Source organism: Daktulosphaira vitifoliae, unplaced genomic scaffold (assembly GCF_025091365.1).
Source record: "Daktulosphaira vitifoliae isolate Bord-2020 unplaced genomic scaffold, ASM2509136v1 Scaffold_1, whole genome shotgun sequence".
NCBI classification, from domain to species: domain Eukaryota; kingdom Metazoa; phylum Arthropoda; class Insecta; order Hemiptera; family Phylloxeridae; genus Daktulosphaira; species Daktulosphaira vitifoliae.
The window spans coordinates 28,477,696-28,494,380 of NW_026099572.1; the positions used below are offsets into that span (position 1 = coordinate 28,477,696).

Consider the following 16,685-nt stretch of genomic DNA (forward strand, 5'->3'; position numbering starts at 1 on the left):
TCTTGCTGTACAGTAAGTATACAGAATTTTTTTGACTAGAAATTTTTTGATTGCAACAACACTAAAGTATATTTTAGATGGTTATTTTTAGTTTTTGAATAACAAATATGTTTTTTTGAGAATTTTAATATTTTTGTTATGGACTATTAATGAAGTAAAAGATTAATTTTTAAGTTTAATTAAATATTTTAAAAGAAATACTATGATTATTTATTGTATTTAAATTTTATGGTCTTACTTTGTATCAGTAGAGTAAAGTTTCAGGCAATTGTATGAAAAAAAACCCAGCAAATGGATCGCGGCACAGGGGGACGTGGGATAGTTGTGTCCAGTATAGATTTAATCTGACAGTGATTAAAATCACTATCATAAGAAACGCTTTGATACAAATCTGTAGATGGTGTTTAATTCTAAGAAATTTGTAGATAATTACAAAAGCATCATTAACTTCTATTTCATTAATTATATCCAGATTAGTAATTCTTAGATTTAAAAATATAATATAAAATTTTTATAATTAATTGTTTTCAAATTATTATTAATTTTGATATCTAATATGTTAAAAGTAATCATTTTTAACTTACTTTATTTTCCTTTAAAGTAAAAGTTTATAATAAACAAAAAAAAATGAATTTATTACCACAACTTTTAGCTCAACTTACAAAATTGAAATCGACATCATTAAATAGAAAAAAATGATATTGTTAAGATTAATATGCAGTCGGGAAATTTTATAATTACTATTTACATTAAATTTATCAGAAAAGTTCGATTTTTTTTGCATTTTTATCGTAATAGATCACTTAAATAGAAATTATAGTAATCATTTTTAATTAACTATTGGTATTTAAAAAGATTCTACAATTGAAATTTACAGATCTGAATTCATTTTAATGATTTACTTTAACTAAAAACATCAATCAAAAAGTTGTTTAAAAAATCTACTCAATTGTGGGCGTATTATAAAATTTGATTATGATTGTAAAAATTCATTGTTAAATTCAGGAGAAACTAAAAATCATTTTTTTTTTAGATTCATGATTATATATATTATATATGATTATACAACATATTACAAAAAAAAATTGGAATGTTATAGACTGGTAGTAGCACACACAAATAGAGTTAAAAATTTAATAAATTACAAAGTAAAATTATTTACTTTTGTATAGTTGAATACTTTTATTATATCAAATCTAATTCAACAATAAATACTTTAAAAATATTTAAAATGAATGATTTTAATTGTTTGTATGGATAATGCTGGTTAAGCTACTTTTTATTTAAATAAGGAATATTTTTTCGATTTTTAAGAGTAATAACTTAAAATAAATACGAATTGTAATCATTTCACATATCGTTGAAAATAGTAGGTTAAGTGAGGGTTAGAAAAATATATCACAGCCACAAAAAAAAAACACATAGTAAAATAATATTAACATGATTAAGAAATTTCTTCTCATGAGGGGAGACTACAGTTATAGGATCTTTGATATTTATTAAAATTAATGAATCCAAATGACATAAAAATCAAATTATTTGATAATTTTAACTTAAAAAGATGCAATATATTAATTGCCATAGGCGGATTCAAACCTGGCGCCCTAACCGTGAAAGACACAAGAGTTACTGATTTGGTAACTGTTCGTCGTTTTCGTCGAATTATAAAATTGGCAATTTAAGCTAATTCAAATTTTAAAGTTACTTTTCGACTCTAAAAAAGTAAAAATATTTAAATAATTTTAACTTCTAATGTCTTATGAACATTATTCTATGTAAATTAAATTATAATATAATCATGAATATCAGTGTATTTCCTTTGTACGATATTTTAAAATAAAATAAAATACAAACCCAGAATTTAAACACAAAAATAGCATATTTTTTAATACGATAGCATTTTCATCAAAAAGAAAATCTAAATTTCGAATTTTTTTTTCATAATAATATACATAGTATAAGCTTTAATTTAAGATTAAATAAAAGTGTCAATATTTCCGGAACATTTTCAAAAACTAAAGTGAACAAGCTTAACTTCTGTGCAAAAATTGATTTTTTGAATCCCTTTTGTGGGCAGGTTTAGAGTCAGATTTTCAAAAAATTTATATCAAATAAATGAAAAATATCAAAAAGTTATAGCAATTTAAAGTTGAAAATTTAAAATCGAAAATTTTAACACAAAAATAGCATTTTTTAAATTATGGTAGACGTTTGCGGGTAGAAGATAAGGTGTCCGAACAAATTTTTTTTTTTAATTTTTTAGTACATGACATAAGCTTTAATTTGATATATGTTTAAAGAACGCACTATTTCCGGAAAATTTTCAAAAGTTGATAAAATTAAGTTTTGTAAAAAAGTTGCTATTTTAAATCCCCACCTGTGAACATGTTGTANATAAAATTGGCAATTTAAGCTAATTCAAATTTTAAAGTTACTTTTCGACTCTAAAAAAGTAAAAATATTTAAATAATTTTAACTTCTAATGTCTTATGAACATTATTCTATGTAAATTAAATTATAATATAATCATGAATATCAGTGTATTTCCTTTGTACGATATTTTAAAATAAAATAAAATACAAACCCAGAATTTAAACACAAAAATAGCATATTTTTTAATACGATAGCATTTTCATCAAAAAGAAAATCTAAATTTCGAATTTTTTTTTCATAATAATATACATAGTATAAGCTTTAATTTAAGATTAAATAAAAGTGTCAATATTTCCGGAACATTTTCAAAAACTAAAGTGAACAAGCTTAACTTCTGTGCAAAAATTGATTTTTTGAATCCCTTTTGTGGACAGGTTTAGAGTCAGATTTTCAAAAAATTTATATCAAATAAATGAAAAATATCAAAAAGTTATAGCAATTTAAAGTTGAAAATTTAAAATCGAAAATTTTAACACAAAAATAGCATTTTTTAAATTATGGTAGACGTTTGCGGGTAGAAGATAAGGTGTCCGAACAAATTTTTTTTTTTTAATTTTTTAATTAATGTTATTTAAATGCTACAAGAGTAAATATTTCTTGGATTTTCTTAAAATGATCCGAAACACATCTTAAACATAATTAAAATGTATCCTTTAAACAACTATACTTGTAATAAAGAAAAATTATATATACATATAATTTTTCTATATATATATATATTTGTATTCAGTGCAAAAAAAAAAAAACTAAATGCATTTTGGATATTTTTAAACATGACTTGGAATTAATTTACTATCACGTCCTAGTTGTCAAACAAGTGTCAATTGAAGCAAGGTTTCAAAATCTTGACATAATTATACGTGTAAAGCCATTAACTTGTGTGAAATTTTTATTTTAGAAACTAGGCGTACATGTAAAATGTGGGTCAATAGATTATTTTGGTAAACTGCGAATTTATAAATACACTGTGCAGTTGTGATCAAAAAGTGGGGCTATGGGCAACGGCGGTCGTTTCGCTATTTTTATATGCTCGGTCGAATATAGCGGTTATGGTACTGTAGCCAGAAAAAAGTTTTAATGGAAAAATAATTTAGGCAAAAACAAATAAGTATAAATAACATCTTGACTAAGCGCATTGTTCATTTAAAGATTTGTTTTATTTCAGCTAAACGCTTTTATTTTACACTAGTTCACAGCTGGCAAATTTTACTACACCTATTGCATCCAGTTTTAATTAATTTTTTCACATTTTTTATGCTCGTTAATAAATATTATTTTTTTAAACAAATGCAACTGTTATCGCACCCACCAAGAAAGGCTGTTGGTGTTCTCATTTAAATACTTTCTGAGTTAAATTAAATTCGCACTGCACTTATACAGTTGTAACGGCGTTATTATGCGCATCAGCAACCCTCGAAGTCATACTGCTGTGTTCTTTGATTGTACACTACAAACATGATCTGGCGGTGGCGGCGCCAAGGGTATTGGCCGTATAGTGCCAAAGTAATAATATTATTATCGGATGCTCCGAAATTAATAAAACTTATGGGAAGAGCGAAAAGAGGACATGGGCACACAAAAGTTGGTATCGAATTAATGTTTTGCAGACTGTGTAGTGAATTCCAAATCATGGAATATGTGTCGAAAATTGGTTTAAAACATTTCAATATCTTTGAGAGAATTCAAAATTCATCTACGATTATATCCAAGTGTACAGACAATTTCGATACTGGAAATACTATCTTTGCATTTAAATAATAAAAAAAAAGTCTATTAAAACTCATATATGAACTAGACTAACAAAAGACCAAAAACGATGATATTCAGGTTATTGTATTTTTCTATGCGAATTTAAAATGTACATCGAATTTTATCAACAGAAATTTTGTTATGATGACTCTATTCATATTTTAACATAGTTTTAAGAGTTGAAGTCCTAACTTAAGTTTGCTTCAAAAAACGTAACTCGACATAAATCGTCTAAAAAGGTAAACTGATGGTATATTAACCAAATAGTTTTTTTAATTTAGATCAACAATATTAGAATGTTAACTTTTATTTCAATTCCTATAAATATTGAAAGAAGTTACATTTGTTTGTTTTTATGCTTTCCTGAAAAATTGACTGAATGTGACTTATGTTAGTCTAGTTCTGAGGTACAGATATATCCGCAAGCCTACTTATAAATAACTACTGTATTAATATTTTTTAACAAATAAAAGTACTATAGTCAACAATGGAATATTGACAAGTTGTGAGTGATCATTAAACCGTTATTGTTGTTTTAACGCTAAGGTACTTAATGTTCTTTGTTTTATTCAAAAGAAATAGTCACGCGTTTTGTTTATAACCAAAAATGACTTTGACAAGAAAAATATATTTTGTCATTATAGTCACCAGAACAATATATATAAGACTTAAGTTTCAGTATTTATTTTTGAACTTGTTGGAGAAAAAGTTCTTGATCAGTCGCCCATATTTATACAGTCAAGTAAAATCTAACACTAATTATTCATATGAAAAGTAAAAAAGTTAGTTAAAAGTATGAAGATTTCTTTCGTAATTTGGCATTAACGTCAAGTACTAAAACACTAGGAATGTTTTTCGCCTAGCTTAATGCCTAAATATTTATTTCAATGGCCATGTGCCGTAAATATTAGGTTAGAACTATATGTGTTATAATACACTGTTAAAAAATGAACTAACAGTGTAAACGGATTTGCTGCTGTTACTTAAAACTATTGAAAAAATTACGTCAGACTTTCCTAACGCTATAAATCAAACTAATTATTCACCAGTCTGATTTATTATGTTAAACGATCTGACGGTAGGTAATTTACTGACAGAAATGTATGATGCAAAATATAATAGCCAGCCATATATTTGTTTCACCTGTTTATAAATGGTTAATATTTTATCAAAAAAGTGCTATTAGTCGTAAAACAATTTTAAAAGCTTTAAAAATAAAAAACAAAGAAACTTTCAAGAACTATATAAGATTCTACAAACCTTTCTAAGCTCTATATCGTTAGGTAAACAACTGTCGTCCAATGAACGTTTTCTTCTAGATGTTGTTCTGTGGACTTGATGTTTAAATTCGTACACTTTATTGGGAACGCCGGCTTGTTCATATAATCTTTTCACCCAAGCAGGTCTATTCTCTGCCGACAACAAGTTCTTGGTATCTAATTGTTTACTCTTAAAATGTTCGGTCCGCAAACTAAACGCTGTGAGATCACTTTCAGCTGCAAATAATAATAATAATAACATTACACACTGGCCAGAAATGTTACACGGTTACTATAATGAAATATTAAACATAATATAGTATTTCAGCCGGTGTTGTATTATCAAATTACACAAGGTGATTTTACATTTTTAAAACATGATATTTGTGTTAATACTTCGCGTCACAATTTAACAATTTAAATAGAAAAATAATGATATTTTCAAGGACAGAATATTTTTTACTCTTATTATTTCTGTACGCGATATTTGAGTTTTGTAATTACCACGCTAAGAAGCATAACTTTCTAGTTGTTTACCATTAAACACCCAGTATTGGATGAACAAAATTTAAAATTGATTACATTACTTCTCGTTTTATTCATTCTTTCTTTTTTTTAATCCTAGCTAACCATCTGCTTTCATTCCGGTTGCAGACCTATTACGTATAAATACATAGGTAGCCAAGTTCTGTATTAGGTTTATCTGTTTATTTATTGCACGCAAGGCGCTGACACAGAGAAAGCTCAACACTGTAAACGACCCGTTATAACGATAGACAGTATACTATTCAACTCCCTTAAACAGACTTGTATTCTTATAAAAACGACAATTTCGCGCTGTGTTGTGCACTGCAGATTCTATTGCATGAATACTAAATATACCACAACACAGTTGACGTTTAAACTCTGCCATCTTGTTTGAGTCGACTAGATCGAGGACAAGAGTCGTGATAAAAATCATAATAATAATTTTATTACAACAGAAGAAATTTAAGATCATGTTTCTGCATTCATATTTTAATCATTTTGTGCAGTGACTACAAGATAATCGTAAATATTTATCTTTTTCAATATTAAATACCATGCGAATTCTTAAATATCAAACGTGTGTACATTTTTTCTGAAAAAATAAACATCAAAACCGCTACTAAAAGGGCCGTAATAACTCAAAAAAAATGATTATACAATATAATTTAAGATAATATTATTATCTTATTATATCTATAAATATAAAAACAATAGTAATTATTATTCACGTTAAATTTAATATATAGAATATTCAGTAAGTAAGGAAACGGGTTTCTATTGTTTTCATTGTTTGTGACAACTGACTTGTTTTTTTACTTACTGAACATTATGTATACTACACAATTTTTAAAATTTTCAACGGTCTTTATTTTGTCTTCAAATGTTATGTCTTTCAAACAATTAAAATTGGATATAAGTAATACTTATTCAACATTGTTTGATATATTTTCCATATAATTTAACTGAGGTATAATATCTGTATGCTTGGTGTTGAACAGTTTCATATCGGTTTGTAAGTAATTTAAATTTTTCAACACAGACTTTAGCGATTTAATAAAAACAATAATAAGTATTTGTATTCCAACCAATTATATTACATCAGTATCTGAGTAACAAACCTATGTCTGTAGTTTTTAAATTGATTTGATAAAAATCTTTCAGTTTTCAGATTTATTATCATTGTATTGGAGCTAGCTGATAGGTTATAGGTAGGTAGGAGTTTATGACATTGATAAACATAATAAAATTGGTTGTTGGGAATTATTTTTTAGTAAAAAATTGATAAAATCTAAAATTAATAACAAATAATAATTGTAATATGGTCTTTATTTTAATAGAATAAAAATTAGTAAAATTAAAACTATATTAAAAATATTATTAATTAAAAACTAAACATTATTTAACTCAATAGCCACAAAAAAATTACTAAAAAATGTTTAATATTTTTTAGTTTTAAATTAATAATATTTTGAATATAGTTTTAATTTTGAGTAATTAGGTACATGTGAGAAATTTTTATTTTATGGAAGCGTAAGTAAATCTCTATAAAAAAAAATATTTTTTTATAATTACATTGCATGGTGTATGGCAATGTAAATGAAGAAGTAACTCAAAAAATTATATTTTGAGACAATGAGGTATTTAAATTTAGGTCTCACTCTTTTTTTTAAAATAAATTTCATACAAATATCAAGAATTTGACTTGAATTAGAATTAAATTACTTAGAAAATTGAAAGAGTACATTTTTTTTTTGATCTTCTGAAAAGTGAGACATGAGATACTGCAATTATAAAAGGAGAAAATTTATAGACAAATTATAAAATATATTTATTTTTATTGATACATAATAATTTTTTTAGGGCTTGAAATAAAAAAAAACAATGAAAAAATTTCATTAACTAGGTTTTACATAGATTTATTCTCTATAAAACATGAGTAGACATTAAAGGGACTTAGCTCACACAACAATTTTTAGAGCAAAAATTGAATTTTTACTCTTGTTATTTATTACCCACCTGAAAATTTGAATAAATTATAAATAAATTATAGCTATCATATGTCTGATAAAGTAATAACTGAACCAATAACATAAAAAAATGATATATTACTATTAAGCCATATATATACAATTAAGCCCAAATATAATTTTATCATTATTATTACTTTTTTTGAGCCAGTTCATATAAATAATAAACTCCTACTGAACCAAAATTATTGAAAAATGCGTCTTATGAAATTATGATTTATACATTAGACGTTTAACTTTCTATTGATATATTTGTAATAATTTTGATATAATTTGGGAGGCACAAATAACATTTTTCAATTGATAAGCTACCATGAACATTTTTCTACTCATTTTAAACTAATTATGAACAAAAAAATGTTATGTATAATGACTTTTTTTATATCAGTATGAACTATCGGAGACACGTCATTTTTTAAAGACACTTTATCATTATAATATTCATTAAGTTTACAAACAAAATAAAAATAATTCTATATAAATGATTATTGTATCCATTGAAACAATGAAAAATTTTACAATTTTCGTTAGATACCAGTTTGTTTATAACAGATAGTCGTCAATTCTTTCAGTTAGCCTTTTACAATTAATTGTTCTTTTCTCCACAATTTCCAATTTTTTGAAAATATTCTTGTTCAGTTAATTTGTTTTTGGTTTAGATATTATTCATATTTCTTAATTAACTTAAACGGTACGCTATTATTGCGAAGTGGATCAATGTGTTCCATCAGGAAGTAGTATATAAATATCAGGAAGATATTTTACTAAAGCGATTTATTGCTTATGTCAATGAGAGATTTCCTAAGACTGAAACTGAAAGAAATGGCTGAAGAATCATGATTTTAAAAGTAATTTTCTTAAAATAAGTAAAAAATAATATTTACAAAATCAAAGAAAACAGAAAAAATACTTTACAAGTAACATAACTTAAGCGTGTCAAATAAATTTCATTTGGTAGTATTATTAAAACATTATAATATATTATATAATACTTTTACAAGGCAAACTATGATTAATCTATAACTAATACATTCATATGTTTGGAACACCCAAAACTAATTATAATAACTAACTATTTGTTCAAAATTTTTCTTTAGTAAGTACAATAGTAAAATTAAAATATAGTTTTTAGAGATAGTATTTTTTAGCAATATTTACTTAAAATATATATTCAAAGAAATAATTTATATGAATACATGTAAAACTCTGAGAAGTGAATGCATCCCACTGTCTCGTTAACTAAACCACAAGACTAGCGAATATAATTCTCAAAATACTTAATCATTCAACTTTACTCAGTAAGTTAGTTATGGAGAGATGGCCTGTTATAACATAAATACAAGTTCTGTAAGACCAAATCTTAATGCTATTCCTAATATATATATATATATATATAAAATTCGACAAATGGTCGTTGATACCATCTTTAGCGCACAAAAAAGTTCAAATTATTTTCAAGATAAAAAGTAGGCTGCTAACTATTATATATATATATATACGCTACAAGATAGAGAAGTGGTATTTAACTATATTCCGTGACTGGGTTATACCAAATTTCGCCAAATATAATGAGTAGATGATGAAGATGACGGCTCGCATATAAAGATTTATAAGCTAAAGAATAATTAAAAACATCTATAATGATAGTTTTGCATCTGATTTAAGAAATTATAATATTATAACTATAATACGTACACGATTATTGTGTATAATATATTTTTATTAAGGAATGGTAGAATTGAAATTTTACAAAATAATTGTGCATCAATAACATAAATTGGCAAAAAAAAAAAAAGTTAAATAGATATACAAATTAGTTTAATAATGACTTGCAAATTTGTCATAAAATTATTTACTAATATTAAAATATAGCTGAACACAGTGGGCAACATTTGCCTCCCACGCATGCCATCCAGAATGGACGTTGGTGCGAGTTGAGTTCAATTCAAATTTGAAAACTTAAGATTGGAAATCTTTTATTTCCATTATAGTTTTAGTGTATCGTTTGCCTATAAACTTAGGAAAATAAAAATATTTAATGGTTCTCTAGTTTCTTAAGAGTATGTGGAAATATTTTTAATTTGACAAAGTATGCGCATCACCACTTAAGATAATATTATTTTTCAATAAATAAATATGTCAGACAATTTTTTTTTTACCTATTACGCATATATCTTGTCACCGAACATAAAATACAACCGCTATTTCTCGTATATTACCCGCTAACAACGTTACGACAAAAATTCTGTACCGNATAGCTGAACACAGTGGGCAACATTTGCCTCCCACGCATGCCATCCAGAATGGACGTTGGTGCGAGTTGAGTTCAATTCAAATTTGAAAACTTAAGATTGGAAATCTTTTATTTCCATTATAGTTTTAGTGTATCGTTTGCCTATAAACTTAGGAAAATAAAAATATTTAATGGTTCTCTAGTTTCTTAAGAGTATGTGGAAATATTTTTAATTTGACAAAGTATGCGCATCACCACTTAAGATAATATTATTTTTCAATAAATAAATATGTCAGACAATTTTTTTTTTACCTAGTACGCATATATCTTGTCACCGAACATAAAATATATACAACCGCTATTTCTCGTATATTACCCGCTAACAACGTTACGACAAAAATTCTGTACCGTGTGGACAAAACGTGCGAGCGGTGCAGTACACTCACTAAAATAATGTACTGTCGGTACATGTTGTGCATGTACCAAGATAATGCTATCATAACATTGTGTAGGTACATTAAAAGTTTTTATACCAGGTACCCGTCCTACAGGTGCTTTTTATTTCATAAGTAAAAAGCAGTTTTCGCTGTCGTAACGTTTTTTTACTAACACATGGCTACAGTCCGAATTATTAACACGGTGTCTTTACTAGCGCCGTAATGTGAAGTCGACAATTCTTCTTATTACTATTACTCGGCTACTTGTCACACAATTTACTCTTGTTGAGTGTTGTTGCCTACGTATGTAATCTCGTTACAAGTGACTAAAGTATTACTTCTTTCAACTTTCGGTCATTGTTTTAGCACTTGTGACGAGAAATTCATTATAAAAGAAACAGATTAGTCGTTCGAAGAGGACTTTGCCCCAAAGCGTATTTTTCTTTCATACCGATCGGTAGGCCCGGCGGCAATGGTTCTACAGTTCGGTGAACTCCAATGCAAGTGCGGTTTACACGACCCGGCCAGTATTAAGTCCATATAAGGAACAGGGAAATTGTCGTCGTCGTCAATAAAATGTTTGCTAGAGTTGAGTTAGGACTGGATCGGGACCGGTGTGATGTGGTCGCCATGTACGCATACATCTGTTGTCGGTCGCAGTATGTTTATATACATGACACGATTAAGGAGTAATACCAGAAGTACACCTTTATGCGACAAACTCAGATACCACAGACGGTTACGGCGACGCTATAGACGCGGCCGTTTATTTGAGAACGTGATGCGATTTCAGAAATATGTCTCGGAGAGTCATCATAATCCTTTTGTCATGATAAACATCATCGTGGGAACGTGGCGATATGATCCAAATAATCGTGGATAATCGCGTTATTATGTAAGCCATCATTATGATTTACACCGTGGCCGGTTTAAGTCCATTCGACCTGTTTCTACACTATCAACTAGCCCTGAAATTAATATTGTTCATTGTCGGTATGCGTACAGACGGTTTTTTTCATCGCGATGTGGTTATTTTATGGTATAGTTCGTACATCGAGTGATGTATTACAATTTATGCAAGACTAGTCATGTTTACCCCGAGAAAGTACTTAGTAAATCTAAACAACTTCAAAAGGCTTAAGACTGAAATAAAACTGGGGTTCCATTTTTACTATGTGGATCGTATTAAGAGACGTTTCAATATTTAACAAGTTATAGAGTTATATGACAAACAAATGTGGAATGTTTTGACGTCTTTTAGATTTATTTTTGTGTTCCAAGTATACAAAACAACAAAAGAGACGAATTAAACGCATTTTGCCACTATAGATTTAGATCTATGGTTTCGTTCATTATAACTGATCCCACTATACTTTTAAAAGTAGACAAATATCATTTAGGAACAACAATACGAACGTGTCTCGTGAACTATTGATGGCAAATGCGTTGTAATTATTGCAAAAATTCATTTTGTTTCACTTTGAAAATACTATTGTTACTAATGAAATACTCGAAACAAGTGTTTGTTCTGATGGTACAACGCTTTGTTTTTCATAAGTATATTTTGTTTTAAAACGCACATGTTCTGGAAAAAAGGAAGTGTCAAATCCCATCGTCACTTGAGTTCATCGTTCTCGTGCGACAGGGTTATAACTTAAGATTGTTATTAGACCGGAAAAGGAGCACTCGGCAATTTTCGGAGTTTTAAAATTAATATTCGCAGTGGCAACAAAAAGGAGAGCATTTATTTACGTCGATGCTTCGTTTTCTTTTTCACCGAGACGAACACTAAAATTACTTGAATTTAGGGTGGTAAAGTTTAATGTAAGTTAGTTTTTAATTTGAATTAAAAATAGTTCTTTCCGATAACACAGATACGAATTTTTAATACAGAATTATTCGAATATGTTCGACACAAACTTTTAATAATGTAACATGTCACAGTGAAACGTCTGCAATATATGAACAAAACAAAATACACGAATAAAAGGTCTTAAAATTCCAACTTTTACAGTATACCCTTGACAGTTATATAAGTTTATGTGGAGTTTAGATAAAACCAGCCGAAACATTTCCAATGAAACTCCAACGCCATACTAATTTCAATAAAATATATTTCTAAAGAGTATTCCACTGAAAGACTTCAAGGGATCCAACCAATGAGTAATAAATCACAAATAATTACTGCAATACGTTGTGATTAATTAGATGCTGCCACTTTATTAAGTTCTGAAAAAACCAGTTTCTGATTTTTAATATTTATAGTGTTACAAATACATCAACAAATCATGAGAATCCGAGTAAAAGAACATCTGTAAGATAGAAAAATCTATACGGCATATGTATAACAGTAGTTGGTCCTATTTCGATTGCATATAACGTAACGTAATTGTATCTACATTGTGATGTACTGTCAAACTTATGATCTGTCCAATGCAGTTACAGTACAGTGTATGTCAACGGCGGTAAAAAACGGTTCCAGGAAACGCTACATTTTTTATAACTACGACTAAAAAAAATTACAACTGCACTAAAACAATCATCAGTTAATTAAAATATGTTGTTGATATCCGAGTGCAACTATATGACAGAGAAACTGTAATGACCTTTTTCCATAGAAGTACTTGAATACGATACCAAATTGATTACAAATGTGTTCGTAACACGATAAACCCTAACTATGAAAATACCGTTCAATATATAATTGTCGTGGCAAGACGACATATTGTAGTAGCCCCAGGAAGTATTTTTTGTCAACATGTGGAGAGAAGTTAACATAATTTCGTTAGACAATACTGAGTTATTACAGTGTTGGATTAAATGCATTTCAAATTACATAAATAAGTAATAAATATCCTCGTAGATACTTATTTGTAGATAAATTCATAAGCTTGTCAATCGACATGCCATACGATATTTGAACAGACTAAATATTGTTGCAGCCTATACAACGAGAGAACCGATATCATCATTAACTTGATAAACGCAGACCAAGACCCTTTGAGATGTTTAAGGAATCTCGGGAGGACTAATCCATACGATAGGGTTTTAAATACACATTCAGAATGGTACTTTAAACGTTGACTGGTATTTTAGGCATTAAAACGTATGTGCACACATACAATATAAGCTAACGACCGCGACGGCATCGAACTTAATCGTTGTGACATAAATTCAAGTCGCGTAAGAACTCTTTCACGAGGACAAGGAGAAATATCTCGTAGCGTTAATGAAACTGCAATGCTTTGAACCGACGATAAGTAATATCCATAAATTTCTGTTTTCTTAGACACACGAGTTTCTATGGCTAATTGAACGTCGGGGTGCGTAACACTGCTGTCGTATACGGACTCGAAATACGTTATCCTCTATAGCACATAAGTGGTGTAAGTATTCAGCCGTCGCTGTGTAACCCTCAGGGTAAATATTTGACAATAAATCGGGTTGTTCCAAAAATAAAATGTTAAATTAGTCGCCAGAGCAGTGTTATCAGTCATCGCCATCGGGTTCCACTCGGGTTCATAGTTCGCACAATTACAAAACACACGGAGTAATTATTTACTTAAATTGAACTATTGTTACAGCTCTTTCTGTTTAAAAATAAACAAAATATATTATAACACTAATAATAGTGTTATAGTTATTTATCGTTACGGAACAAAATTCAGTGATATGTTTCCCAATCAGAAGACAATTGCATTTATTGGCATAAATTTATGTATATTATACCGAGAACTACTAAGTAGGAAATGCTCTTTTTTAAAAAGGAAACGGATCGCCTAGATATATGAACAGTTTACTTGTAAAAATAAAACTAATATTTATTTAGTATTATGCTAATTGGTATAGTTTTTTTTTTTGTGTAAATAATTGTAAAATGCAAAATGAACAATACAATAGAGTAAAATTGTTCGTCGGGGCAGGATTTTTTCAATAAAAAAATAAAATATAGAAGGCACGAATGTAGTTATAAGACCACTTAAGGTCGGTGACAAATGGAAGTAATTTAAACATCAACTTCCCACATAAAATCATTGATGTCATTTGATGATGAACACGACGACGAAAACTTCATACAGCATTCCTTTAACCGGACAAGTCTAATGAATTAACGGTACCCATCTTAAATCATAATTGAATAACTTAGGAAATACTTTTTATACNTCGGTGATAAATGGAAGTAATTTAAACATCAACTTCCCACATAAAATCATTGATGTCACTTGATGATGAACACGACGACGAAAACTTCATACAGCATTCCTTTGACCGGACAAGTCTAATGAATTAACGGTACCCATCTTAAATCATAATTGAATAACTTAGGAAATACTTTTTATATATTAAAACTTATTTTAAGTTTTTTAGGCTCCCGACTTTATTATAATTAAAATATTAATAATATAATATTTTGGTTCAAAATACACGAATGGACTTAACAATGATGTTTATGACATGAAATAAAAAGTGAACTCTTGCGACCATTTCTGTTCGCGTTTTCATAAATTCAAAAGTTTTGTACTTTTATACGCGAATAATTTCAATTTTCGCTAAAATAGAAATGAATTAAAAGTTTCTCAGACAGCGGTTGATAGATAAGATTAAAAAAAAAAACATGATTTCTATAGGACCATCGTGTCCTCTTGTAGTTGTGCCGACGCCACAACATCGCTTTTTAATATACATACCAAAGACCGTATAGGCCTGTATACACTTGTCTATTCTTTATACTTATATCGAGAAAAAAAATATATATATATACACGTCCACTGTGAACAGACATTCTCATACTCGTATAAGACCGTCGCTCGTAAAACGACTTTACTGCCGCCGTTCCACAGAACCAATTAAACGAGAATCTCATTCTTAATCTTATACGCGCAGTGTGGGCCTCTCCTTTTCCCTCTCCGATTATCGTCTCGATACATAGTCAACAATAATAAATCGTGATTTTGCCACGACGTTGATATAATTTCATGTAGGGATAACTGTTCACACAAATCCGATAATATTAAATTATATTTCGGAGAATACCCAAAAGCTACAATTGACTTGTCGCGCCCTGACACAGGGGACAGACTGTGAAAACGGAGGATACGAATGGTATCTTAATTGATTGTGGTTTAGGAAATAGAGGGGGTGTCCTAGGGGTCCAACAGTTAGATGTTTATAATTGAGCGACGTTACACTGGGTAATTCACGCATAGTCATCGGTCGGAATTATACGGTTCCCTCGCTACCGTGCGATTAATTTCTCATCTCCAGGCTTTTTTGGAAGGCGATAAATCACCAGGTCGGAGATAGTCGAGGGTTGTTTGGAGATGTAGGTTTACTCCAAGGCCATGCGTCGTGGTTTTCGGCCGCTTTCCGAATTCCAAGTCCAACAACAAAAGAAAGAAAACTAACTCGCCCACACGAATTATACGGACACCGTATAGAATGCGATGAAATTACATTAGAGCTGCAGCTGTCGAGCCTACAAAACACGGCTATAATTTTCCATAAGCGCTGTTGACAACGGCCGGATTAGAAAGAAAAAAAAAACATTCTCTGGAAATCGACCACTCGAGACAGTTTATAATAAAAACTTTGACTTTTAAGTATTCGTATCATTATGTAAAAGTTTTTACTACACAACAAACTATAGAATTGTCAAGTAAGGTTTCTTCTTGTCTGTTCGACTTTTTTCTCTTTCGACGCGTTTACATCAAACGCTCGGCGATCTTATTACATTTTGTATTTGTATACATAACAGCCAGACATATTGTACTCAATATTAGGTAAAGCGAGAATCGGAATAAATGTTCCGACTTATAATAGTTATCAGCGTTTGAAGAAAATGCAAATGAACGTACACTAAGAATTGTAATTTTTACTCTAAAGATTCATGTAATAAAACAACGCTACTGCTGTTATCTCTGAATATTCTTGGGCACGATGTAACTGCAAACAAAAGAAATAGTTTACAGTTACCTTCGAAGAATTCATCGTGTTTTACATCCGTTTAAGTATAAATTTT

General features: G+C 28.9%; 1 protein-coding gene across 1 annotated transcript in view; it reads right to left on the reverse strand.

Moving 5' to 3' along the window:
* The window catches only part of LOC126901608 (uncharacterized), a 39,755-nt gene that overhangs the window by 8,414 nt on the left and 14,656 nt on the right, over positions 1 to 16,685 (reverse strand). The window contains exon 2 of the mRNA XM_050678248.1: positions 5,443 to 5,678. Coding sequence (XP_050534205.1) covers positions 5,443 to 5,678 — 236 coding nt within the window. The remainder of the gene's footprint in view (positions 1 to 5,442; positions 5,679 to 16,685) is intronic.